Source organism: Callospermophilus lateralis, chromosome 7 (genome assembly GCF_048772815.1).
Source record: "Callospermophilus lateralis isolate mCalLat2 chromosome 7, mCalLat2.hap1, whole genome shotgun sequence".
In the NCBI taxonomy this organism is placed as follows: domain Eukaryota; kingdom Metazoa; phylum Chordata; class Mammalia; order Rodentia; family Sciuridae; genus Callospermophilus; species Callospermophilus lateralis.
Window position 1 is genome coordinate 141,565,764 of NC_135311.1, and position 26,369 is coordinate 141,592,132.

At 61.4% G+C, this 26,369-nt stretch overlaps 1 protein-coding gene and 1 long non-coding RNA gene across 3 annotated transcripts; one reads left to right on the forward strand and one right to left on the reverse strand.

Annotated features, from left to right (window-relative positions):
- The first annotated feature begins 7,914 nt into the window (after positions 1–7,914).
- On the forward strand, positions 7,915–9,840 carry LOC143405177 (uncharacterized). Its single transcript, XR_013091987.1, has 3 exons — positions 7,915–8,017; positions 8,637–8,739; positions 9,742–9,840. It is a non-coding gene; the product is annotated as an uncharacterized LOC143405177 (long non-coding RNA).
- A 10,412-nt stretch (positions 9,841–20,252) lies between these two features.
- On the reverse strand, positions 20,253–25,991 carry LOC143405080 (uncharacterized). 2 transcript variants are annotated; one of them, XR_013091956.2, is made up of 3 exons: positions 25,897–25,991; positions 24,760–24,949; positions 20,253–22,905 (listed from the first exon to the last, which is right to left on the reverse strand). XR_013091956.2 is itself a non-coding variant. In XM_077109763.1 (3 exons), exons 1-3 carry the CDS (start codon positions 25,961–25,963, stop codon positions 22,238–22,240), a joined length of 942 nt encoding a protein of 313 aa, XP_076965878.1. In that variant the 5' UTR covers positions 25,964–25,991; the 3' UTR covers positions 20,253–22,237. The 2 variants fall into 2 exon arrangements, 1 of the variants encoding a protein (XP_076965878.1); XM_077109763.1 differs by having other exon boundaries at positions 25,880–25,991.
- Between the last annotated feature and the right edge of the window lie 378 nt (positions 25,992–26,369).

Genomic DNA, 26,369 nt, shown 5'->3' on the forward strand with positions numbered 1-26,369 from the left:
AGTCCAAGTGGCGTTTAAGTGGCCTGGAACAGTCCCGTTAGCTGTGACTGACAGAACAGTGAGCGGAGGATCAAAGACTCCTGCTCTGAGCTGCTCCAGAACCCTCTGGGGCCCTGGGGACCGGGGGCCCTGGCAGGGCTCTCCCAGCTGCCCCTGCAGGGGGTTCCCAGGGCCCACAGCTGCCCACACCTGCCCACACCAGGGAGAGCGGCCACTGTGACGAAAACCAAAGCACCCCCTCTGTGGCACGCTTGGCTTCCGCCGTGACGGCCGCTTTCCCAGGCTGGGGGTGACTGCACTGCTCTCTTCCCGTTGCTCTATGGACTTCCTTTCCACGCAGCGACGAGACAGCTGCAGGGTCAGCGCTCACGTGCCCAGGCCCCACATCCGTCCACAGATCCAACCAACCTCAGACCAAAACTACTCAAAACATGTTTTCCAGAATTTTCAGAAGCGAAACCCGAGTTGATCACACGCCAAGCACAACCCTGAGCCTGCTTGAGTGCAGCCCACTCACCCGCCACAGCCCCCCACGGCTCCCTGGGCCCCGGCTTCATCCCAGGCCGCTAGCCCAAGATGATTGTGTCTCCACCAAGACAGAGATTGCTTCTTGTCCTTAGTCCCTAAACAGTGCATCACGACCACTGTTCACCTGGTCACCTGGAGTCAAGGCACTCAGGGGCACGTGTGCAGGGCGCATGTAAATCCCACCCCATTACAGAGGGACTTGAGGTCCATGGACGCTGGTATCCACATCAGTCCTGGAGCTCCACAGACCCTCTCTGCAACCGAGGAGGCCCAGGCTCAGAGGAGCTGACCCCAAGTCCCTCCCAGGCCTGCGAGACCATGAGACCAGGTCTCTCCTGTGGCCTGGAGGTGCTGAGCCTGGCCACGTCATCCGCTCCGCTCCCTTTGCCGTCTCAGACAAGCAGGATGTGGGGACACGCCGCCAGGATGGCACTCACCAGCTGCCTAACAGGTACCCGTGGGCCTGGGCCCCCTGTCCAGGACTCTACTATCTCAGGGCCTTCCCTTCCCTCCACGTCCACCTCCCACTGGCCACGCTCAGTCACAGGGTCCCAGGCTTGCTGAAAGGGAGGCTAGGAGATGCAACCCTCCTGCACAAATGGCCACAGCCTGTACTCTGCTCCCGAGTACTCTCTTCCTTCTTTGTCCCTCACAGAGAACACCCAAGGCCCCATCCTTCCACCTCCAGCAGCTCAAAGGCTGAGCTCTCTAGAAGGTTCCGGCTCCCCTCCAGCAGGCCTGGGGAGTGAACTCTGAATGAGAAGGTGATTACCTCACACACCCACAAAATCCCCCCTGGGAGCAAGGTCAAGGTCGACCCATTCTGAGAAGCAGAGATCCAGAGAGGAGCAGCGCCACCCAGTGGCCAAGAGATGTTCTCAGGCGTCCCTCAGATGAAGGGATCCCCAGGAACCCTCCCAAGGCTCCGGCACCCCTGGGGGACAGCCAGCTCCAACCACACACAAGACGCCCAGAAGTCGTCTCTGACCTGCCACCTGCTCCTGCCACCTCAGATGCTCTGGAACAGCCACCCTGTGCCCCCTTGCCTCCCGGGCGTTTGTACCCACTGGCCCTGCAGGAACAGCACCGCCCTCTCCGCTCCTCCCGGCCAGCTCCTCACACAGACCCAGAGAGCAGGCTCTGCAGCCTCCCTGGCAGCTCCTGCCGCTTCCCACAGTTATCTCCCAGCAGTTCTTATCCACCTGACGCTGCTGCAGCGACGTGCGTGGGGCTCACCCTCTGCTGAGGAGGCCCTGGAGGACCAGGGGGCCTCGCAGACTCTCTGCTGAGTGAGTGAATGAGAAACCACAGGGGCTTGGCCGGAGCAGCACCCGACTCTGCCCGACATCTCAGCATCTTCAGAGAGAATTCTGCAGTCAACGGCCCCAGGGAAGTGCCACCTCCTCTCCACAGGAAACTCCAGAGTCCAGTGGGTGAGGGAGGGCTCAGCCGGTTCCTTGGAATCCACTCATCTAAGTTGTTCTACCGTCTAGCACAAGCCCCTCTGGGGACACTAGACTAGACGCCCCACCACCCCACAGCCACTTTCAGCCTCAACATTTCCCTAAGCACCAAACACTGGGGCCACCTCTGGGGATGTCACCGAAGGGCACTCTCTGAATGGGGAGGCTCGTGGTCCCCCGGTCAGGTGCAGGGCCCCCTTTTTCTGTTTTAACAAGTGTAGGGGGGTGACCTGGGTGTTCTGGTGCCCCACCATTCCCACACCTGGAGCAGGAGCCCCATCTCACACCTGCAGCAGTGTAAACAAAGACAGTGGATGGTGGTCTCCATTTCTCCCCTCAACACCATCTACCCAAGCTCGTGGCCACGCTGGACTCAGCACTGTCCAGCAAGAGCCATAAAGACCTGCTCTTGTCAACAGGCGTCAGCCATTGAGCCAGCCAGCTTCACACGGGTGTGAGGTCCCAGGCCAGCCAGGCAGCGGAGGGAGGGAAGAGGCACCCAAGCCGAGGCTGGCCTGCGCCCAGTCCCCAGCCCCCCCACACTCGGCCTGAGCCCGACACTCAGCTTTGGAATCCCTGGCCACCACAAGAGGGAGCGAGGCTGCCTGCAGCTTCCCCTTCCCAAAGAGTCAGCTCCACCCAGGCCAGAAGCTTGCAGGGAGCTGGGGAAGGGCTGGGGCAGGGCTGGCCCCGGCCGGTTCTGGCGACTCCCTCCTCCCCTGCTGCAGGAGGCCAGGCTTCCCCAGGCCCCTCTGGAAGGCAAATCTGATCCTGCAGTACCTTGGCTTTGACCAGGGATAACTCGTGTTCCCCAGTGCCACAAGTGACAATCCCAACAATGCCAACGAGAGCAGCCACTGAAGGTCGGATAGTAGACGCTTGGCCCATGAGAGTTTTGAGCCCCAAGAGGTCAGGCCTCCTGCCTGTCCTGTGACGGCCGAGGCTCGAGCCTGGCACAAAGACGGCTGCCCGCAGCGTTTGCAGGAGCAAGCTCAGGGACCCATCTCCCTTGGTGACCAGGGACCCGAGCCCTGGTACCTTTGCTTTCCCTGGGCTTGGCTTGGCTCTGCTCTGCGGCTGAGTCTTGGCTTCTCCAGAGAACTAACATTTCCTCCCAGACACGGGCCCCTGGTCACCACACAGACACAGAAGCCAGAGGACACACTCCAGTGGCCCCCACCGCTCACCATCTGCGTCCCAGGCACCCTGCTCTTTCACGTGGCCTGCAGGACCCTAGGGAAGGGACAGCAGTTGGTGCTGCACCAGCATCTCCCAGATGATGGAGTGGGGTCCTGGGGAGGGGACTGGTTTGCCCGAGGTCACCCAGCCAGTCGGGGAGAGCCAACTGGATGCTGGATCCTTTCCGGTCCACCCAGAGCTCCTAAGGGCCACTTCTGCTGGGAGGTAAACCTGAAGTTCTGAGTCACTCTCAGTCTGGGAAGCTGGAGCTGCCTTCCAGAACATTCCTGCGGAAGTCGCCTGCTCTGGGGAAATGATTTCACGGAGCATCAGAGTCAAAATGGCGTGCGAGGACTGGGGGCCCATCCCACAAGGGGAGCCGGGGAAGCTCAAAGCACGGATGTGTGTTCGATCGGAGCCTGAGGACAGCTGCTGGGCCCGGCTCACCGCCCGCTGCCTCCACGTCTCGTCTCGTCCCCTCCCAGGACACTAGGGAGCAGAGCAGCACCGGGTTCCTCTCCCCGAAGCAGGTGACAGGCGAGTGCCCCTCCAGGCTCAGGACCCCGTCACCTCCCCAAGCAAGCTCACTGAGCGTCACCAGCCTTGATCCCAGATGTCACGTTGGAACCGAGGTCCCAGCAGATGCCCACCAGCCCCAGCAGCCTGTACCTCGGGAGAAACACACATCTCCTGCTCAACCACAAGAGGCCACCTGCGGAGCCGGGGCCTCCTGACTCTCAACTAAAAGTTGAGGACAGCTTTCCTCCCTCCCCGCTCGGCCACTGTCAGCCCCGTCAGTCGCCGAGGGCCCTCCAGCCACCAGCACCTTGTTAAGTGTCTAAAATAGTGAGCGGCGCTTGATGGGCTGCCTGGCCGCGGAGCCTCCGGTGCCACACTCCTCTGAGACGTATCGATCTGTGTCCACAGTTCAAGGAAACTAATCTGGATCATAAAAGCCGGAGAGGAGAACTATGAAGCTCAAAGTGTGGGTTTTAGCAGGGACCGCTTTCAAGTGAGAATTAGTCATTGATCTTCTCTGATAAGTTCCAAAGAGGCGCCTTGGATGAGATGATCCAAACTGGCCCTGGCAGGTGAGAAGCTCGGCCGGGGCCGCTCACCCAGGAGGGCAGGACTCCTCCTCCATCCCCCGAGGCCCAGGCAGCAGCTGAGGCATAAGGACCCCACTGCAAAGCAGAGAGACCCCAGGCCAGAAGTCTCCAACTGGGACAGACTGCACCCGCCACCACCCCCCCACAGCTCCTGTCCCTCGCTCCCTGTGCTGGGTCGAAGGGTGTCCACCCAGAATCTCAGAAGGTGGCCTTGCTTGGGAACAGGGTCTTTCCAATGTAACGAGTTAAGAGGATGTCATGTCGCATTAGGACCAGCTCTGATCCCATGTCCTTTACAAGAAGACAGGACAGAGACGGAGACTGCCCGGTGGCCAGGGAGGTGCAGCTCGGGGTGACGCGCCCACAGCCAAGAACTGCTGGCCGTGCATGGCCACCAGACTCCGAGAGAGGGGAGAGGAGTCTCCCCAGGCTTTGGAGGACCCACCTATGACACAGGCCTCAGAGTTCTGCCATCCAGAACCAGAACTGCGAGGGACACGTTGCTGTGGTCATCAGCCGCCCAGGCTGTGGTCCTGTGTCCCAGCAGCCACAGGAAAATCATAGCACCCTCCCGGCTTCCAGGGTGGCCGTGTGTCCTGCAAGAGAGGAGCAGGGCCCTCCACACCCAGGAGGACCAGGAGGAAAGAGGACAGAGACCCCCCTCCGTGGCCCAGGAGGGATGGCAGGGTCCCCGCATCCCCAATAGAGAAAAGCAGGGTCCCTCCACCCCCAGGAGAGATGAGGAGGGGGATCCACCCCCAGGAGGGACGAGAGAGAGCTCCTCCAGGGGCCCAGGGAGAGAGAGGCCCCTCCACCCCCAGGAGGGACGAGAGAGAGGCCCCTCCACCCCCAGGAGGGACGAGAGGGCCCCCCACCCCATGGCTCTCCGAGGGGCTCGTGGGCTGCCCCCGGTACCACCTTCCCCGCTGTCTGCCTGTCCCTCAGCCTGGTGACCGCGGGGAGCCTGGGAGTGCCTGCTCACACCTGCTCGGGTGCAAGGCTGGCGGCGTGTTGGAGAAGCAGCTGTGGACGAGACACCGTGGTCCCCACAGAGACTCCCGTTGGTTGACCTCAGGAGAGCTGAGGCCCAGGAGGCAAAGACAGTGTGGAGGGCAGGACCCCAGCCCTGCTTCTCCGTACCTGGCCCCCGCTGCTCAGGACTGGCCATGCCTCAGTCTCTGCTCTCCTCCTGGGAGAGGGGCCTTGCGTCCCAGCCCTCAGGACGGGTCTTTGGAGGTAGAAGGTCCTGGACCAGGGTCCTGGGGTCAGCACATCCTTGGCCTGTCTGGTGGACAGACATTCCTTATTCCCTCACCCGCCCCATGGTGAATGGAGGGCTGCCCAGACAGGGATAGCGCCTGGCAGGGGACATGGCGTCCTCGCGACCACCCCTTCTGGCAGAAGAGCAAAGAAAACCCCTTCCTGTGGCGAGCCCCAAGAGCTGGGCCAGGTGGACGCAGAGAGAACCCCGAGTTCTCACAGGGGGTCCGCTGCTCTTAGCCCCGTTCCCAGTCAGCCAAGCACCACAGGCTGGTCCTCCCACTCAACTGACCCCTAGGCCTCTGCCTGATTTGACAGTTTTGATCAGACCCAGAGCCCTGCAGGCTCTGCCAGCTCTCCAGAGAGCCCATGTGCCTTCACTCACAGGGGAGCAGGGGGCGCTCCGGGAAGGAGGCATGGCCACCAGAGCCAGGCTGGACACAGGAGGACTCAGGGGCCCTGACCCTGCTGGGGATGTGTGTTCCCCCACCCTTGTCCTCGGGACCAGAGCCCCCAGCCCAAGCAAGGTGGCTCTCCTGGCTTCCTGCCTCCTGGACACTGGGCTTGCTCTTCACACCTACGGCTTCCCACCCTGCGGCCCCCGGCCTCCTCCAGCTGGCGCCAGTGGCCTCCTCCCACCCCAGGAGGAGGCCGGTTCTGCTCCCCGCTTACCTGAGCCCCAGAGCAGAGCTGGGCTGCTCCGGGAGGGAGGCCCCCTCCCCCCATCAGCCCTACCCGCCCCCCACCCCCTTGGGGGGACACCCGTCAGATGAGCAGGCCCTGGAGAGTCAGCGCCAGCCACAGTGGGGCGTCATCCTAGAACCAAGCTCTGGGTCCATCAAGGTGGGTGGAAGCTTCGGCAGGGGAGCTCCTAGGAGTCCCAAGTCGCCATCTGCTCACCTCACGTGTGACAGTCAAGGACATCAGAGGCCAGAGACCCAGGTTCACTCCGGGGTCTGCAGGGCCTCCGTCTCCTGTGAGAGGGACGCTGGTGTCGGGCTCCCCTGGGCAGGGAGTGGTGGGCAATCAGGCCTGTCCTCTGTGTCCCATGAGCCTGAGAGCACGAGGCGGGTGGAGGTGTCCCTTTTCCCAACCCTTTCTCGGGAGCCCGCGACTGTGAGGCAGAGCTCAGAGCAGCATGGACCAGCAGGTCACCTGCACCGTGCACCCAAAGACCTGTCCACGCAAAGTTCTCTGCCCTGGGAGTCAAAGGCCTGGTTTCCCAGTGCACTCCTGAGCCCGGGAGCCAGGGCACGCAGACTCGGTGGCCTTCCCAATAGGTGGCAGTGACGAGAGCCGTCCCCAGGCAGTGTCATGCCCAGGACCCTGGACGAAGTAGAGGGCATCACTGTGCCATCTGCTCCCGATGCCGGTCCAGGTCCAGCTGGGCCCTTGCCTACTCTCAGACACCCCAGGAATCTCCAGCCCTTGGGGGAGCCCCCTGCAGAGCACCCCCACCCCCACCCCAGTGCTTCCAGCAGAAACTCCGTGAGTGATTCGTGGGTCTTTGTAAGTCCCGTCTCAGGAGCCTTCACCCGTGTGGATCTCTGATCAGGTTATGGTGAAGCCGATGCTATTAAGCTCTTATTAGCAGTAAAAGTGCTTTAAATAATAGCCTATTTTCATGGTGTGTGGTGGAGTTTTTAGCACCGCCGTCATGCCAGCATCTGAGGTTCCCCCAGCCATTATTACATGGAAAGTTCGGGTAATAGTCAGTTTTGGCCGCAGGACAAACATCCCCCACCTAAGGCGTTTATGCCAACCGGCAGCTGCCCCTTCCCGTGTGCTCGAGGGCACAGGTGGCTGCAGCTCTGCTCTCTCCTCCTGGGCTCTGCTGGGCCCTGTGTGTCTTTTACTTTGCCTAGATCCCAGGCTGAAGGGGACCCACAACCTGGGGACACTGTCCTCAGGGAGGGGGGAGGGGACAGGAGGGGCAGGGCCTAGGCCAGGCACACACTGAGGGCATCTGCAGGGCAGGCGTGATGACCGCTCACGGCCCTGCTCAAGTCCCGGGGACAAGTCCAGAGTCAAACACAGGAGGAAGGTCAGGGAGGTCTTAGGTGTTGAACTGTGTCCCCCAAATAGTGCTGGAGTCCTGAGCCCGCACCCCAGGATGTGGGCTCACCTAGAAGCAGGGTCACTGCCGACATGGCCAGACAAGGGCTTACTGAGTGAGGCGGCCTGACCCCGCAGGACTGGCATCTCATGAGAAGGAACTGGATCCAGCACAGGGGGAGGCGGGGCAGGGGGAGGCGGGGCAGGGGGAGGCGGGGCAGGGGGAGGCGGGGCAGGGGGAGGCGGGGCGTGCAGAGCCGGAGCCTGCAGCCTGGGAGCTGGGGAAGAGCCAGGGGATGGGACCAACCCCACCCTCCTCCACTGGGCCTCCAGGCCCGACTTGTGACGGGTTGCCATTGTGACCCCAGCAAGCTGTGGAGGAGGGAATGGGCTCCTGGGCCAAGCGGCAGGGAGTGTAACGTGGTAAGAGCCCCCTCTGACCAGGGCTGGCCTCCATGCCCACCCGAGCCTCCGCGAGGCGTTGATGGTCTGCGAGGGGAGTCACGGGACTCTTCCTGCTGCTTCTGACCTCCCAGCAGGGAGCTTTGGGGTGTGCCCCTTGGCTCTGTCCAGTCTTGTCCAGCGCTGTGGTAATGGGTGGGGGCTCTTGCAGTGTGGCCGTGCTTGGTGATCCCCTGAGCACCCTGGGGCGGGCCGTGGGGTGCTTCCCCCATGTCCTGTGCAGGAGCTGCCTCCCCACGCCCGGAACATCCAGGAGGCCACGGTCCCCGGGAGCAGGTGGGCCGTGTGTCACACTGACCCCATCCAGAGGCAGGCCCTGGGGAACCATGGAGAAGGCTGGCTCCATGGGCTCTCCCAGCTCGCGGCCATGAACCCTGCACATACACGGGCCCAGGCGCGCTCCCAGCACCAACAGCTGGAGGGAGGGGACGGAGCTACAAGGACCCCTGAGCCTACAGCGGTGTGACACTTCCTTCAGGAGCCCCAGTGGCCCAGAGGTGGACGTGGAGCTGGACAGGAAGCCCGGGAGCCCTCGGGCCTGGTTCCCCCACCTCGCTCTCCTCCCTTCTCTCCCGCCCAGGCCCCAGGAACCCCAGTGTGGCCGCAGCACCCGCAGGAAGAGCAAGAGCCCTCGGAGTCCAAGCCTGGAGGGAGAGAGGCTTCGTCCCCGACCGGAGGCACAGGTCCCAGAAGAGCGGGGTGGCCTGTGGCCCTTGTCCTCTGTGTCCTCCCGTGTTGGTCCAGGAGGACTAGTCTTAGGAAGCAAAGCAGAGCGGGGTCTCAATGCAGCTCAGACTCTCTGGCCGCAGAGCATGAAGGGGAGCTCCCAGGAGTCAGAGAATCCCAGGGAGGTTGAAGAAGGAGAACTTTGGAGATTTCTGGTCTTGTTTTAAAGATTTCTGGGCCTGTTTGGCTCTGGTCCTCAAACTTGTGAAAATAGATGAAGACTGACCTGAGACAGCTGGTCTCTGTGTGGTGGACCCACAGCACAGACTCAAACCCGGAGTTGAAACCATGACCCTCAGAAGGTTGATAGCCTGCTAATTAGCAAAATATCAACATTACACGTAAGATTTAAAACCTCGGTGGGTGCCATGATGCACCCCCACAATCCCAGCAACTTGGGAGGCTGAGACAGAAGGATGGCAAGGTGGAGGCCAGTCTCAGCAACTTAGCGAGGCCCTATCTATAAAATTAGATAAAAGAGCCAGGAACGTAGCTCAGGTAAAAGCACTTGCCCAGCAAGTGTTGGGCCCTGGGTTCAATTCATTTGATTAAGACCCAAAGACCCATAAGTCCATTATCCAGGCGCAATCCAAAACTACCCAGCATAGGGGAGCACCTGCTGAGGACCGAGTCAATAAGCCACCAAGGTGGAGCGCGGAGCGGGAAGCGCGTCTCGGGCAGCCAGGGCAGGTGAGGGTCCCCTCAGATGAAGAGCTGCAGCCCCTGAGGTTCCTGCCTCCCCGCCTGAGCCTTCCCTTGTGAGGTGGCATCTGAAAGAAATCTAACTCCAACCCACTACAGCTAGATGACAGTTGAAAGGACCCTGCAGACATCACAGAACTGTGGGGAGAGCAGGAATAGAGACGGGCCTCAGGAACTGCTTGATCCAGGGACCAGAGTGCTTCAAGTCACCTCTCTAAAAACTCCCTGAGCATGTCCGTTTCATCTCCTCCCCGCAGGAGACAGCCCTCTTCTGCTCCCCAGTCCACATGAAAGACGGCGTAAGGCTCTGGTGTTTGGCGCCTGTCACTGCTGCAGCCACCCCAGCAAAGGCTCTTTCGAATGCCCCCGTCTTCCACGTCCAGCTCCCAAGGGAAGCTTTGAATGCCGTTGCTTGGGCAGGCGCCCCCTCAGGACCAGTCGGCTATGGCAGAGGGGTGGGGTCGCTGGAGTGCTCTGTGGGCTGCGGAGCAGGAGTGGGTGGGGACTCCGGGGCTCTCGCTCTGGGCAAGGGGACAGGGCTCCACCTGGCTCCCAGCTGTCAGGGGGCCACAGAAACAGGCCTGGTGCGCAGCACTCTGTCCCGCAAACACTCTGGCGCTCTCCTTGCTGCCCGGCCACGTCCTTTGCCGCCTCTGCAGCCTCCTGTCACTCATACCCAGAACTGCCCCCACCTGGTGGTCCCATCCGCAGAGGACAGGCAGCCTCTCCGCCTGCAGCCCTGGGTCCTGCAGGGGCTCCAGGCTCAAGGTCATCTTCATCCTCTCAGATGCCCGCTGTCCTTCCGCTGTCCTTCCACTGACCACACCTCCTCTGCCCGGGCCAGGGTGCTGCTCCTCAGCTCTCTCCCCAAGGGACCCAGCCCCAGGGTCCTGGGCACCCCCTCATCTGGATTTCAGGACCTGGGAGCCATCTGACGGACAGGTGTCTCTCCTGTTCCCATCGATCCCGGCTTCCCCCGAGGGGCCATTAAAGCAGCTCCACCTTCTCCTGCCGCTGAGGGTCCTGTGGACTCACCCCTCTGTCACCAGGTTGAGAAGCAGAACCCGCTCATGGAACAGAGGAGCTCGCGGTCCCCAGCACAGTCTGCAGGAAGCCTGGGGTCCTGGGGTCCTGGGGTCCTGTGAAGTTCCAGCACTGGGCTTCCACGGCCCCACGGGCCACACGCTGCTTTGCAGACCCGAGCACCAAGTCATGGTAACTGGGTGGCTTGTCTGGAGCTCCAGCACAGCACTGGGGGATGGCACGCGCGTGGCTTCCCTCAGTCCCCGAGACAGGCCTGATGTGCCCCTGCGCTTCCAAGTGTCCACGTGCCCAGCCCCTGCAGCCCCAGGACTGGAGGACCCAGCCTGCAGGTGCCTGGAGGGCAGGCCCGTCTCTGAGCCGCAGACACACCCAGCGTTTAGACCCAGCAACCTGCAGGGTGCACCTGGCCCCTGGACCTTGGCACAGCAGCCACCTTGGACGCCCGTTGGTGAGCGACAAGGCCCTCACCCACTCCCAGCTCACAGGTGCAGACAAGCCCTGCAAGGGCTCTTCAGGGTGCAGCTTATGACTGGAGGAACTCAGGAGAGGAGGGCCCTGCCCTGGGTGGGGAACGCTCCACTGGGGCATTATTGGTTTTAATTGGTTTTGTTGGAAAAGGGACAAAAAGAGAGAAATTCTGGTCTTTGAAAGCCGGTGCTTCGGTCCAGACGTGGAGGGGACGGACTGGGTGGGTCTGAGTCACTGTTTGTCAACTTTCTCTCTGTGGCAACTGAAAGACTGACCCACACAATTGTAGAGGAGGAACCGTGTATTTGGGGACTCACGGTTTCAGGGGTCTCAGTCCGTTGACAGCAGGCTCCACTCCTCAGGACTCGAGGTGGCAGAAGAGTGTGGTGGAGGGAAGAGGCTCACACCATGGTCAGGGGGCAGGGAGACTCCACTCTCCAGGTACAGATAAATACCCAAAGCCGCGGCCCAATCCACGCCCTCCGGCCACCCCACCTGCCTCCAGTTACTCCATCACTCCAGGTGACTAGTCCACTGGTTGGATTAAGGCTCTTGTAACCTGGTCATGTCTCCTCTGAACCTTCTTGCACGTCTCAGTGAGCTTTTAGGGGACACCTCTCATCCAAACCAGAAGTCACCCCACCAGGGTCAGCAGCAGCAGGGAGCCAGTGGTGTGAGGTTGGGCTGGGTGGGGAGGGTGCTGCCCCACAGCCCCATCCTCTCCTGCCCAGGGCCCCGGGGCCACCCAATGCCCTGCTTATCAAGGCCACCAGCTTCTGATGGGGCTCCTGGTGATCCTGCCGGTATTAGCCAGGGTCCCCGAGTGGAGCAGAACCATGGGTGGCACATACAGGTCGATGGTTTTGTAAAAAGGGACACATTAGCAGGAACTGGCTCACATTCTGAGAAGTCCCACTCTCGGCCACACACAAGCAGGACCCCCAGGAGGGCAGGTGGGCGCTCCAGCCCAGGTTAGAGGCTCAGGACCAGGAGAGCCGAGGTGTGCGCCCACGTCTGACAGCAGAAGAGGGGTGTCCAGGCCAGCAGTCAGGCAGAGAGGGTGCCCTTCTGTGGTCTTTTGCTTTGGTCAGGCCCTCAGCGGCTTCAACAACTGCCCGCCCATGCTGGGCAGGGCCTCTGCAGTGCTCAGACCCTCAGTGCTGGTCTCCTCCAGAAACCCTCACAGACACAACGCCCAGCCAAGCGGACATATAAAATTCCCCACCACGTGGTCTCCTGGTGCTCACTCCAGTGTGGTCCCCTCCCTGGGTGTGGCTGGGCCAGGTGGGGGTCACAGAACGTGGTGACCTGGCCTGGCTGGCTCTGTCTCCCTGTGTCCCCTGCTCACGCTCTTCCCTGTCGCTCTCGCCCTCTGACAAGGCCACACTGGGTTGTAACCGGGCGTGGAGAGACCCTCACGGCCCAGCACGGAGGGCGTCCTGCGGGAGCTGGCCCCTGGAGACGGGCCTTCCCCAGCGGGTGCTCCACGAGCTCCTGGGACCTCAGCAGCAGCTTGTGCAGAGACCCTGAGGGGTGGACGGCTGAACTGCGGGCCCCTGGCCCCGGCTTTCCCGGGCCTGAGAGCAACCTCTGGCAGGAGAGGAAAACCGCAGGCCAGAGTCCCGGAGCCTGCCTGTGGGCCCTGCCCAGGCCGCAGGGAGGGCCTGTGGGTGGAGGATGGAGTGGGCAGGTGGGTCGGACGCGGCTCCCCCGCCTTCCTGCCCTTCCTGTATACGCAGCGCCACAGCTGGGTCGATTTCGCTGCTTATTTATGGTTTTACGTTCCCCTCGCATCGGGGTCTCCAGTGTGCGGGGCGGAGCCAGCTCAGCTGCGGCTCATCTAAAATGCCATTAATATAAATTGGGACTAATCACCCAGGCCCCCGCGGCCATCCCTGGCCAAGCTCTGGCGCCCCAGGGGCCTCTGCAACACTCACAGGAAGGGGCCATGCTCCCTGAAGAAAACCCACCACCTCCCGGGGGCGTGCCGTGTGTCCTGAGAACAGCCTGTTCTGAGGCTGCAGGGCGGAGGGCGAGACGTGGAGACCGTCATGGAGGAGCGTCCAGGCTGCACGGGGCAGAAGGGCCACGGCACAGGAGCCCAGTGCCCAGGCCCCACCTTCCTCCATCAGAACAGCTGCTCCCAGAGCCGCCCCTCTGCAGACCCTGGGGTGGGCGTGTGCCCACGATCTGAAGGGAGAGCACTCGGCACAGGGGCGGGAGTGAGCCCGTCCCTCCAGCTGAGGTGAGTGAGCGTCCAGCAGAGGGCTGGGCCCTCCCTGGGGCAGGAGCCCCACTGGCTGCTGGGGTTGGGTCACGCCGAGTAGTGGGCACCAGACAGGAGGGAGAGGGGCGAGAAGCCTCCAGGGAGAGGCCAGAGCTGGCCAGGCCCACCTCTGCACACCCACCGTCCATTTGTGACCACTGATGCTCCCTGGCTCCCCAAGGGGCCACAGGCTCCGTCACACCTGCACCCCAGGCCAGACCTGGTGGGAGGCACCTGAGACCAGGGTCAGGGCTCCTGTCCAGCTGAGGCCCAGGATGGCAGGTGAGCCCAGTCAGGTGGGCAGGAGGGCGGGGAGCGGGGGGACAGGCCATGGAGGCCCCGGTCCTTGGAATTGTCCTTGGGATTCCTCTTGGAGAGGGAGGGAGGGCATGGGAACTCGTGGCCCCCGACGGAGGTGCACTGTGACCAGGGATCGTCCTGAGATAGACCAGTCGTGCGGCCTCTGGGCTATGGCTCGGCACCTCACACACAGAGAGCACTAAATCAACGCACGACACCACTGCCTGGTCCTCCCCACGGCTCCGGGGCCCAGGGCTCTCGGCAGGCGCGGGGTGCGCCCCTCTTTTCAAGGTGGGCAGATTTGAATGATGCCGTCACTGTTGGGCCTCTTCTCTGTCTGCAGGGACAACACGTGTCACTTTTCAGTTTTGTGCTGGGAAAGGTAAGTCAGGATTTGTCAGGGACAGCTCGCTGGGTCAACCACAGCTGTCACTCCGCCCTCCTGAGACCATCTGTGGGCCTCCCAGTGCCAGGCCGCCATGTCACGGCCCGGGGTGAGGCCCCAGCTTCTCCACATCGTTCTGACGCAGCCACCAGGTACCCCCCATGCCAAGGAGACCCCTGCTCTACTTGTTGCATAGCAGCTTCTCTCCCGGTCAGCAGAATGCCACGAGGAGCGTCAGCAGGAGTATGCAGAGGGCCACTGTGGTCGGAGGCTTCTCTGGTGGAGGCCAGATTTTTCTTCCTCATAAAAGCTGGTCTGCAATCCAGCCTGCGGCTGTGCAGAAGTCACTCCCTCTGTTTTCTTGGTAAAATCCTGAGAAACCTCTGTGGGACCTAAAATCTGGGACAAAGAGCAGCGGTTCCGTGCCCATCCACTCCCACGGTGTGTAACCACTGAGTACGAACCTAAAAGAGTCTCCAGGCCCCGGGGCAGAGAGTTTTAGGCAATAGCCCCTCTGACCACTGCAGCTAAATCAACCTGCTTCCTGAAAAGGCCTCAGTGTCCAGCCTCAGGCGTCCTGCACCAGAGCCCCTGCCTGTCTCCCCCGCTCTGGCCACACGCGCCCGCCCGCCACCCCACCCCGTTTGCTCCCACAGCTCACGCCGCCTAAGTCATTGGAGGCCGACTGTCTACGCTGCCTCTCCTGCGACCGCTTCTGTACTTCCCCGAGCCACTTTCAACCAGGGTCCATCTCCGTGAACTCGGGACAGATGACACCAAACAAGTGACAGAGAGCACATCTGTCTGTCAACAAAGGACAACCACAGCCCGATGACTTTAGACAAGGCCACCCGTGGGAACAGCGTCCGCTCTGCTTGAGGAAGCGCCCCGGCTGTGGATCCTGCCCTGCCTTTAGGAGAGCGAGAGGTACAAAAGCTCACCTGGAACCCGACACGGTGGCTCTGCTCCCAGCAGCCCCGGAGGCTGAGGCAGGAGGATCACAAGTTCAAGGCCGGCCTCTGCAACTTAGTGAGGCCCTAAGCGACTTAGCAAGACTCTGTCCCAAAATAAAAAATTAAATGGGCTGGGGACATGGCTCCGCGTTGGGCTCGATCCCTGGTCCAAAAGAATAAATAAATAAAGCTTCCCTGGCCGTCTGCACAACGTGGCAGAATCACTTCACTGCTTTTTCTGTCCTTGAAACAACCACCAACCAGTGAACTGAATCTAGTCGCTAGGGCCACCAGAGTCACCGGGCCACCAGGGAGAAGCCTCAGCCTTCCCCTCAGCTGGGGTGGCCTCCCCGGGTGGCCAGCCTTACTCCTTCAGAGGCCTCAGAGCCGCAGTGCAGAGGAGCAGCGTCACGGGGCAGCCAGCCAGGCCAGCCGACCTGAGCTCGCGGCTGCCCCTCCGCTGGAGGATGGACTGGCCCTGCACCCACAAGGACTCATGGGGTCACACCTGGGATCCCCGCAGAGCACACCTGCCCCTGCCCTGGCCACTTGCTGTTATTAATAACCAGTTGTGAAACGTCGATCCCAGAGACTCACCTTGCAAGGTGGCTGCCTGGCCACGTCCCAGCCTCCTGAAGAAAGCCACCGTCACCCCTGTGAGCTGCTGCCCCCCCCTGCAAGCTGGGACATTAGGAAGCACAGCTGGGATGGCACCTCCACAGTGAGGGCCCCCGTGTCCCCCGCTCCTGGGTCCACTTAGAGATCTGGGCGTGAACGCGATGTGCGTCTGTGGCAGATGACACCAGTCACGCTTCTAGCCTGGAGCAGGCTTCTTCAGGCTTCAATGTTGATCAGGTTTTTACCTTTTACTCATGGGGCCCAGGAGGCTGGGGTCGATCTGGTTCTGTGGATGGGTCAGCTGCGTGCGCTTCCCTCTGCTCCCGGAGGCCAGCTCCCAGCACCAGGACCCAGGGAGCCTCCTCCCACCCCAGCCGAGCTCCCTGCCAGGCTTCTCGGCCCCCCGCTGTGGCTGCCACTGCTGAGGTCCCCGAGGTCAGGAGAGCTGGGCCTCCCTGTCCTCAGTGCCGGGACGCCCACCCACCTCTCTTCCCCACATCAGCGGAGAAAGCAAAGTCCCCTCCCCCAAGTGTTCAAGGCGGCACCTTGTCCCCCTGGATTTGGGCCCCCATCCTTCTCCCCTCCCTTTAGATTGATTAATAGACCTTTAAACATGTACCTGGAAAATAAATTGCCTGATAAAATAATTATCTCATATTCAATGACGCCTGAAACCTGAGAAGCCCCTAAGTGTGGAGAAGAGGTGACTAATGAGGGAAAGACACGCAACCAGGAAGGACGGAGCCTCCCGCAGGCGCCCCGCTCGGTGGAGTCAGGGCCGAGCCCAGCAGGAAGACCAGACGAGGCTGTGCGCCAGGCCACCAGCCACCTCCACAGCAGCAGAGGGCGGGTTTGCCGCTCAGGAAGCCGTGAGGACGGTCAGCAGTCAGCGGTCAGTGGCAGCGACTTCACCCCTGCCCTTGGCCAGCACCCCGGCAGCGCCAGTGTTGACCCTGGTGTTCAGCACAAGCGGGACACCCTGCAGGTGTCCCAGCGCCAGCAGGGGACTCAGGTGAGGTTGGAAGCAGGGACTGCAGGGACCCTGGGGACAGGCAGCGGCGGCTCCTCCCTCCAGGAACAACAGACTCCCCCAAAGATGGGCCAGGGGGGACCTCCAAGCCCAGAATCCAGTGTGAGGGGCCGGGGCATGTCCCTCTTCCCTGTCCACCTGAGCCCAGTGGACATCAAGGAAGCCCTGCTGGGGACGCCGTGTGGTCCAGAGAGTGGCTGCACTGCTCACAGGAGGGGCTGGTGGAGAAAGTCCCCAGCGAGGCCAGGACCTGCCACCAGGGGCATCGGAGGGCACCGGTTCCCTACACTCTGCCCCAGTGAGATGCACCAGCACCAGCCCATCCCCAGGAAGAGGGTGAGCTTCACACACCAGTGCCGTGGACTCCCCTGGGAGAGGACGCTGGAGCTGCAGGTTCGCAGTCCGCTGGGCTCAGCCTCACTCTCCCCGGGTGGCTTTGATCTGTCCTTCCACCATGATAAGCCCTAGCTTTGGGTGTGACCGGGAGTCCCAGTGAGTTTCAAACCTGCCAGTGGGCTGGGACCCCTCACTCTTTCGTAGGAAGTGAGGGTGGTCTTGGGCAGACTCTCCCCATGGCTCGGGGGATGTGGCTGCACCTGGCCATGGCCCTAAACAACCGTCAGGAGGTGCAGCATCTGCGTGATCCTGGACGTGTGAGCAGTCCCCTGCCCAGCTGTTCTCAGGCCACGTGGACGGGCAGAGCGTGGACGGGAAAGCGGAAGCGCTGCAGCTTGAGTCCCGCCACAGGAGTGATGAGAAACCCTTGTGAACAGGCCGAGACGAGTCTCAACACAAATGGGGAAATAATTTACCGCCTGTGAGGCAGCCGCGCCAGGCGGGAGCTGACCGAGGCCCAGCCACTCCTTGGGATCTGGAAGCACGGAGAGCCCTCTCCAGAGGCTTCTCTACCCCAACGGGAAGGGGGCCCTTTGATCTCACCAGGCAGGGGCTGGGACACACCCCCTGGCCAGGAGGGGACCTTCCAGATGAGGAGGCTCCGAGGAATAAACACCTACCCAGGGGCCAGGTGGTGGGAGATGCTCTGGGTCTGTCTCTGTCCACAGCTGGCCACCTCTTACCTCTGACCTACCGTGCTCCCTAGAAAATTCCAGCATCCATGGGGCATGACATACTGTGCCGCCCATGGGAAGCCATGGGCATGAAGCCAGGGCAGGACATTGGCCATGACTCTGGGGCCCTCAAGCCCTGGACACTGCCCTACCAAGATGGACCACCCGCTGGCTCCTTTGAGGTGCAGGCTCCTCCCCTGTCTCCCAGTCCCTTCCAGTGGGTATCCCCAGCGGATCACAATACTTTACCCAGCGTCGGCTGACACACGGCCTCCTCCCAACCCTAGGCTGCTCTTCCTGGGGAAAAGATTGCTCCCCCTTTAGAGATGGACAGGACAGGCTGAGCCCAGGAGCTGGCACAGCCAGACCTGGTGGAACCCCTTCGCTCTGCATCTGACGTCTTGTAAACAGGCCAAGACAAGTCTCGATGCCGGCTCTGGGTCTGCCCCCAGGTGCTCAAAGGCTGGCTCAAAGACGGGGCAGAGGGGACAGAGAGAAGGTGCTCATGGTGGGAAACGCCGGGAGAGGTTGCCCAGGCACACACCAGCCCAGAAGGAACACACCAGCAAAGGGGAGCGTTGGGAGCAGGTGACACCGGCAGGCGCACACAGGTCTCAGCCACCTTCTCCCCAGCATGGCTAGTTGTTCCGGAGGCCTGAGACAACACAGTTACAAAACCCAAGTGACACTTCAGTTCGGGGTGCAGACACCAGGAAGGCAGGGGCAGAGGTACCGGGTTCAATGGTCTCGTCATTTTTCCTGCATCTGACAGGGTAGAGCATCGGTGTGCTGACAGGGCCACCGTAGCAAAGTCCCACGGGCCGAGCGGCTTCACCAGAAAACTGGTCTTCCAGTCCTGCAGCCGAAGGCCTGAAACCGAGGTGTGGGCAGGTCCCCGAGGCTCTCCTCAGCTGGATGCTGCTGTGTCTCCACATGGCCTTTCTGCTGTGCACCACGCTCCTGGTGTCCCCATGTGCCCCGATCCCCTCTCTATCGGGACACCAGGAGCCCATTCCGACTTAATTACCTCTTTAAAGATCCTTCCCCCAGATATGGTCACAGTCTGAGGTCCCAGGGATTAGGACTTTGACATCTGGGTTAAAAAGGACACAGTTCAACCAGCAATGGGTGGTTGGGGACAAGTCAAAGTAGGATCCCAAACTTTCTTGGGACCAAGTTCTCCTCTGAGCCCTCAAACTTCACCTTCACCCTCTGCTTCCGGGGGAATGTTCACTCACCCAGAGCCAAACTGTCCCCAAGCGAGAGCTGAGACGGCTGTGGCTTCTCCCAGCTGCATCGACAGGAGCGTGTGGCAGGAGCACAGGAAGAGCCGTGCCTGGGCCCAGCGCCACTCAGACGCTGGCTGTGCTCTGGTTCCCAGCAAAGGGCACCACGGCGCTCAGTCTCCTCCTCATGGGGCAGGAGGGAGACTGGACATCCCCAAAGCCACCCTCACCCGACAGGCCTTGACACCTGCCTCAGTTTCCCCACCTAAGATACAGGGCAGGGCGGGGTGAAAGCCTTGGCCAGTCCTGTGACCAGTGGCCCCAACACTGTAAACGGGCCACATTGGAAATAGGATCTTTACTGTTGTGAGCTGTTAAGACCCGTGCCCAGGCACAGCTCCTGGCCGTCTTACAACCTGAATGGGTCGACCTAAACGGGTGACCATGGCCATGGCACTTGCCAGCCACAGGATGCACTGTGGGAACCCCCCCGCCCCAGAGTCAGCACAAGGGTCCGTGTAGCATCAGGTCCCTTCACTCATCCATTTATTCTTCTTTCATTCACTTAATAATTATCGGGCCCCTCCTCTGTGCCTATTGTGAGTGCTGGTCACAGATACAGTGGGCACCCCGTCTATGAACCCCCAGTGGCTGCCCAAAGCCATAGACAGTACCAAGCCCTATATATAAAGTCTGAATCATAAATTAGACACAGTAAGAACTTAACAACTAAAAACAGAGTGGAACAACTGAAAGAGTGCGCTCCAGTGAAGTGAGGGCATCATGGCTCATACTTTGTGACCCTGATTAAGTAACAGAGGGCTCACCTGGACACAAGTACTGTGACCCATGATAGTGGACCTGATAACCAAGACGGCCACCAAATGACTAAAAGGTGGGTAGCATATACAGCACGGACACGCTGGGCAAAGGGGTGGCTCACACCTGGGGGCACCAAGCAAGATGTCAACCAATACTCAGAACCCCAGCACGGTTTACAGCTTACCAATTGATTATATCTGGAATGTTCCATTGAATATTTCTGGTCAGAAGTTTACCATGTAACTGAAATCATGGGAGACGAAGCCATGCGAGTGCAGGGAACAACTGGAGCTACAGCTGGTTGGGTAAAGGATGGGACTGTCCAGCAGTCCTGTGGCTGACCAACAATCTCCAGGGCTGGGCACCAGCGTCTGAGGGAGGGTCTTGCCCCATGGCTCCCTCGAGGACAATGACCACATTGCTCATTAGGCACCACCTCTGCTCGTCCACAGCAGCCCCACCCTGGAGGGGGCCTGGGGATCTGTGTGGGGATGTCAGCTCTGAGCCCATAACTCATGTTCAGTAGGCAAATTATTTTTCTTTGGAGGCATTAAGGGTAAATAAAGCCTTAATGAATCAAGCCATCTGAATGGCTATGGCTCCTTTAATTTGTAGTTTACAAGGTTCTTGTAAATTAAAAATGGGAAAAGAAATCCCTTCCCAGCCTGCGTGTACCTCCTCCGGGCAGGAACAATTTGGTTGTTTTGATTTTAATGTCCCTAAAGCCCTTATCTCTTTGAAAAATTATTCCTTAATTTTTATGAGGTTGCTTTGAGACGGGTGAAGTTGAACGATCGTTCTCTATCTTGTTCTCCTTCGAGTCTGAGCTCGCCGCCGGTGGTTATTGTTCCCTGGTGCGAGGGCAAGGTGGAAGTGCTCATTGTAACTTGCTGTTGGCAACAAGCAGGGCTCTGTCACGCCCCGGTACATTCCTTCTTATGCCGCCTCCTGGAGCAGTGGCCACCGAAGCTCTGGCCTGGGGGGACAGCAATCCCCTGGGCTCCAGATCCCACCCACGGGGACCGGCCAGGTGGGTGTGGCAGAGTGCAGGTGGCCAGAGCCCTGGGTGGGCTCAGGAGGGCCAGGGGCAGAGCCTTCCAGCACTGCCTCAGTGAGAGCCAGGGAGCGGCCAAGAGGTTCAGCCAGGACTCACCCGCGGTCCAGGATCAACAAGCCTGGGGTGACCCGCCTTCCCTGTTGGCTTGGGTGTGGGGCCCAGGTCACAGCAGAGCTGAAGGACGCACCATGGGAACTCCCCACCACAGAGTCAGCAAGGCCTGGCACTCGGCATCGAGAACCTGGCTGTCCTCCCGTACATGTCCCGGGCACCCGGGAGAAGCAGCCCGTGCCAGTCCCGAGCGCCTCCTCCTCGCCCCTCCCTTTCCTCTCCTTACCACCCCCCCAACCTGAGGGTGACATGTGAAGCGCCTGACAGGAATCTGGTGTGACCGCCGCTGTGACCCCGTCCCACCCCTGGGGCCTCAGTTCTGTGGAGCAGAGCGGGTCCCTCCAGAGCAGGACCCTGCTCCGCTCGCAGGTTTTCTAAGAAGAGTCTCGTCGGCTCCTCCACAGTGTGCTCAGCCCGATCCTGCCTCTGTCCCCTTTGTCAGCCCCCCGGGGACGTCAGGACCGAGGCTCGTCAGAAGTCACCATGCTGCCATCCCCCACGGTCTTAATTAGTTCTCAACCTCAGAAGTAACTGGAGCTGGGGACGCACTCGGGTGTTCACTGCGTGACACTTCCCCATGTTCAACAATGTCACTCACTGGGAGAACAAGCCCCGTAGGATCTCACCCTCCGCTGACGGAGGAGGGAGGTTTCCAGCTGCTGTTGGAGTGGGCGGGGCTGGCCAGGACGGTGCAGAGACCCCAGAGCCTCCCCCACAGAATCACATCCCCCAGAGCCCCGCCAGGAGCCCCTGCTGGGAAGGGGGCCTCACAGCTGGTCCTCGGGCAGCTCCACTTCCCGGTGCTGCCCTCCACCTCAACTGCTGTCATCTATCGTAAACACGGAACACAGGCCATGCTGGTCCCCATCGAGACCTCAGGTCACACAAAGGCAAGGACGCGTCAGAGATGGAGCCTGGCAGGCGGTGGCACGTCCCCAGCTGTCCGGGAGCAGAAGTCCCTCGTGCACACCAGCTCCCTGCAGCAGGGGCTGCCTCCTCTCCCAGCCTCAGTCTCTCCCCCAGGAATGAGCAGGAAGTGTCCCCTCCTGGTAGGACTGTGGTGACCACCCAGGCAGCCAGCATGGGGAGCGCAGGACCTCACAGCATGAGGCACAAGCTGCTGCTGTCCACGGGGTCAGCACCAAGAGAAGCACCCCTGTGTGCCAAAACAGGAGGGACGCCCCACAGGCCTGGAAGCACAGTGACCTCCCCAGTGGCCCACTCCCCCCAGACACCAGCACCCGGGTCCTGCTGTCCATCCTGAAAGCACACGTGGAAGCCAGGGGACCTCACGGAGCCACTCACACAGAGGGCCCACAGAGGGCCCACAGAGGGGCTGGCGTGAGGGCCGGTGTGTGGCCAGGGGCTGCTCCTGCCCTCCCAGCACCGGGGAGTTTGCTGGCTCAGCTGCTTGTCCTGGTGGTGGCGGATGGTTGGGGCATCAGCATCCAGTAGGGCTCAGGCACGAGGAATGAGACCACTGGACACCCTGCGGTGTTCAAGAGCCAGGCTCCAGGTCGGCAGCCGCTGGGCTGGCTCTCACCACCACCCATCCTGATGTCGGGGCCGTGGAGAGCCAGGGAGGTGAGGGCTGGAAAATGACCCGCAGGAGAAATGGCACAGGAGGAACCCAGGATGAAGACCCTGGACAGCAGGAAGCACAAGGGCCTCGTCCTGGTACCTCCCAGTCGTCCCCGCGCCGTGGACACTGACAGATGGAGCCACCTGCAGATGAGGACACCGGAAACAAGAGGGGGACAGCTGAGAGGGTGAGGCAGCAAGTGGCATCTGGCATCAGCCCCAGAGTCACTCTCAAAGGGCGACGCCTGGCCACGCCCCTCTGCCAGGCCATCAAGGTGACCCAGCAAGGAGGCGCCTGCATGTGACTTAAGGAGGAGGGCAGCTCGCCCCCTGGCTGTCTGCCATGCCCATATCTGCCAGGTGACCGGGGAAAGGGCCAGGTGGGGGCAGCTCCCCAGGGTGATGCAGACCCCAAGGACATCAGGAGGAGTCTGAGGAACCGTCACGGCCCAAGGATCCCGAGGAGCTCCAGGACCGAACGTGACGTGTCCTGGAATAGAAAAAGGACATTCGGTTAAAACTGAGGACATCCGGAAAGAAAAATGTACGGACTTCAGTTAAAAATAACCCAGGGGCGGGTGTTGACTGGAGGCCATTCGGGCTCGCATTAGATGAGATCCAGGGACCGTCACTGTTGAGAGCAGAGGAGGAACTGTGTCCCACCACCACATCACACGAGAAAGAAGAAGGATCGAAAATCTCCTGGGGAGAGGAAGTCTCAGTACACGAGGCTGCCGCGAGCAATATTTGCACAGCGACAAACATGTGACCACCGTCTCCCAACACTTCCCGCTCTCCATCCACCCGCAGGTGACACCTTGGAGCTACATCTCCTGTGCAGGACACGTTAGGACAGGCGCAGACACCATGTCCCGTCCGCACCCGTGCCAGCTACCAGCAGGAGGGAGCAGGTGGTGGTGGCCAGCTCCCCAGGGGGTCCCAGCCACTCTGCAGTGCCCCCACGGGGATGGGTGTGGTGCGGGCTCTGAAGTCTGAGGGGCCGGAAGCTTTGGGAGACTGAAGGATCACCCCACCCCCTCTGCACGACTCAGTCTCCCACCACCTAAGACCAAGGTGCTAAGGACGAAAGAGACCCCCTGGGACAACAGCACCAAGCCCAGACGTGGCGGACGCTGGCGGGGATTAGCCAACGCAGCGCCTCATAAAGAAAGGAGGGAAGGCCATTTCTGGAGTCCGAGGAAAGGAGGCGCGTCCTGGACCCGCCACGCAGACAGACCACACCAGCAACGGGAACGGACCCCCGGGCAGGGCTTGGGGGGCCTCGGGGACCTTGCTCTGCAAAGTGGAGGCAAAGGTCACTCCTCTGATGGGAATCGAGCCCCCCCCCCCGGCTCTCCTTGCAGGGCACTGAGACACCCCCACACTAGCAGGTCTGGAGTCCCTCCTGGCCCCCACCCGGGCCGCAGACAGCAGGGCTCTCCGCACCCCGCACGACTGTGCCGTCTCAAAATTGAGTGGTCATGCTGCTCGGCAGAGCAGCGCGAGACCAGGTCCCACTGATCATCCCAGCTAGCGGGCTGGAGCCGGTCAGAGCAGGGAGGGAGGCGGCTCAGCCATCCAGACGCGATGCACGACATAATTAGCTCATCCATAATTGAGCACTCGGCTCCCATCACGTGGGTGCTCGTTAGTCAAAATCACATCTGTCATAACTCCACAGGTTGTTTTAAACAAATTGGGCTTTTTGCTCAAAGCCTTGTTTTCATTTAAAAAATGTGCCCTACACAAAGTGTCAAGAACGGGCACGCTTTCCGTGAGATAAATGGAGTCTGGTCCCGTTCTTTCACGATGGCGGAAGGCCCCCAGCCCAGGACACTTTGGAGAGGCTTGTGGTGCCTGGAGGGCCCCCTGCTCGGCACACGGGCCCAAGCTCCCCTGGGCTTCCTCTTCTAGGCCCGTCCCAGCAGGGAAGACCCCGTGGGCTCCCGAGGCCCAGCTCATCAGGGCACAGAGCCCCAGAGAGCCTGTCCCTCCACTTCTTCCTGAGAGGACGGGGCGATTGGAGCTCAGCCCTGAAGCGCAAAGTAGAGGGACATCCCAGCCTGTGGCTCATGTGTGGGATAAGAGGCACCTGGGCAGAGGACCAGGGTCCCCAGGGAAGGCCTGGGCAGCTGCTGCTCCTGGAACCGGCCAAGGCCTGCGCTCCACCCCCCACTCTGGTCCAGAGGTTTCGAACTGGGGGCCTGTGTTTGGATGTCCCCCCAAACACTGCCCGTCCCTCCGCCCATCTGGACAGCCCTGTGACCTCAGCACCAGGGCCTCCTTGGGACCAGCTGTGCCCACTGACTCTTCCCGCTGTCGGGTCCTGCATCCCCAGTGTCACCTGCAGCCGTGTTCTGAGAAAGCCCACGGGGGCCTGGACGGCGAGGAGCCCCCCCACGGAGGAAGAGGCCCGCGGCGGGCACGTGGTCCTGACAGGAAGCGAGATGGGCGCCGGCGCTCCTCCCCAGGCCCAAGTGACTTCTAGGGACACCCGAAATCAGGCACAGAACGTCTGTTTCCAGCTCCAGATCCTAATGAGGGAATATATGACAATAACTTTATTAGAGAAATCGATGCACATCAATTCAATTTTCGAGTTAATTGCCTTGCGGACGCTGCGGCGTGGAAGCCCTGGCAGCTTCATCACGCCTCTGATTTACGAGCAGCAGGCGACAAACCTCCCTGCAGCCGCCGGGTCTGTTTCTGCCAAAAAACGGAGAAGCCAGGAGCCAGACCCCCCACCCCACCCCCACGCCCGTCCTGCTGGTAGGTGAGGCAGGAGGGCAGCCCTGAGGGGCCCCAGACCGGGGACTGACCGTCCCCCGTGCTCTTCCTGCATGGTGGACTGGAGGTGACGGCCGGACCATGACACACACGGAGACCCCACCCTCGGCCCTGAGACCCTGGCACATCCTGGCCTCCCCCAGCCTGGGAGCCTCCCCTCCTAGGTGGTGGACAGGGTCCACCAGGCACAGGCCGCTTGCCAGGGTGCCCATTGCTATGGCCGTCCCCTGCCCCGCTGTTGGGTCCTGTACTTCCTGGTCCCTGGGCAGGAGTCCTGAAGCCAAGCGGAGGGTGGGAGGCTGCCTGGGCCCCGCCTGGTTTACATATGCAGGTCACCGTCCTCTGGGCTCCTGCCAGCACTGAAGGCTTCCAGCAAGCAGACCCCCCCACCCTGCTTCCCAGCGGGACGCGATCTGCTGTCCTGGGGCAGGGCCTCCTTCTCACAAAGGGGTCAGAGCCTTGGCATCCTCTCCATGGCCCCAGGGCATCCCCCAGTAAAGCCAGTGTCCGGCCTGGCTGGAGGCACAGCAGCTGGTCAGCCTCCCTGGTCAGCCTCCCTTCCCTGCTGAGATCTGCTCCTCCCCTGAGAAGCCACCGATGCCCCCCACTGGGTGGGGGTCCTCTCGCCTCTAGCCTGACACACACCAGGCAGGTGTCCCCCAAGAACTGTCCCTCACCGGGCCTGGTGTATTACCAATGACCACGCAGGCTGGGTGAGGCCAGGGGGCCAGCAACCAGTGGAGCAGAAGTTTGTCACCCATCAGTCACCAAGGCCACAGTCCCGCTGTGTCTCTGGACAGCCTGCCTCTCAGGACTGGCACCAGGCACAGGTCATCTGCCAAGCCCTGCCTCCACTAGGCAGAGCCCACAGCATGAGGGTCAGCTGAGTGCATCTGGCCAGTGCCCCGACGTCCAGCCCTGCTCAGAGGTCACGGGGAGGGCCAGGCCAGGGGGAAACCGGAGCTTTCACCTCTGCCCTTTGCCCTCTCCCCCAGGCCACAGAGGACTGGCAGCTGACCACAGGCTCAGCTCCAGCAGCTGTGTGGGGAGGGAGGGGCTTCCTGCCCAGGGGAGGCCTCCCCACCTGTGTCTCGGACACACCACCTGGAACAGCAGCAGGGATGTCACCAGTGTCACCTGCAGCAGCCATCCCTGTCTCCAGGAGGC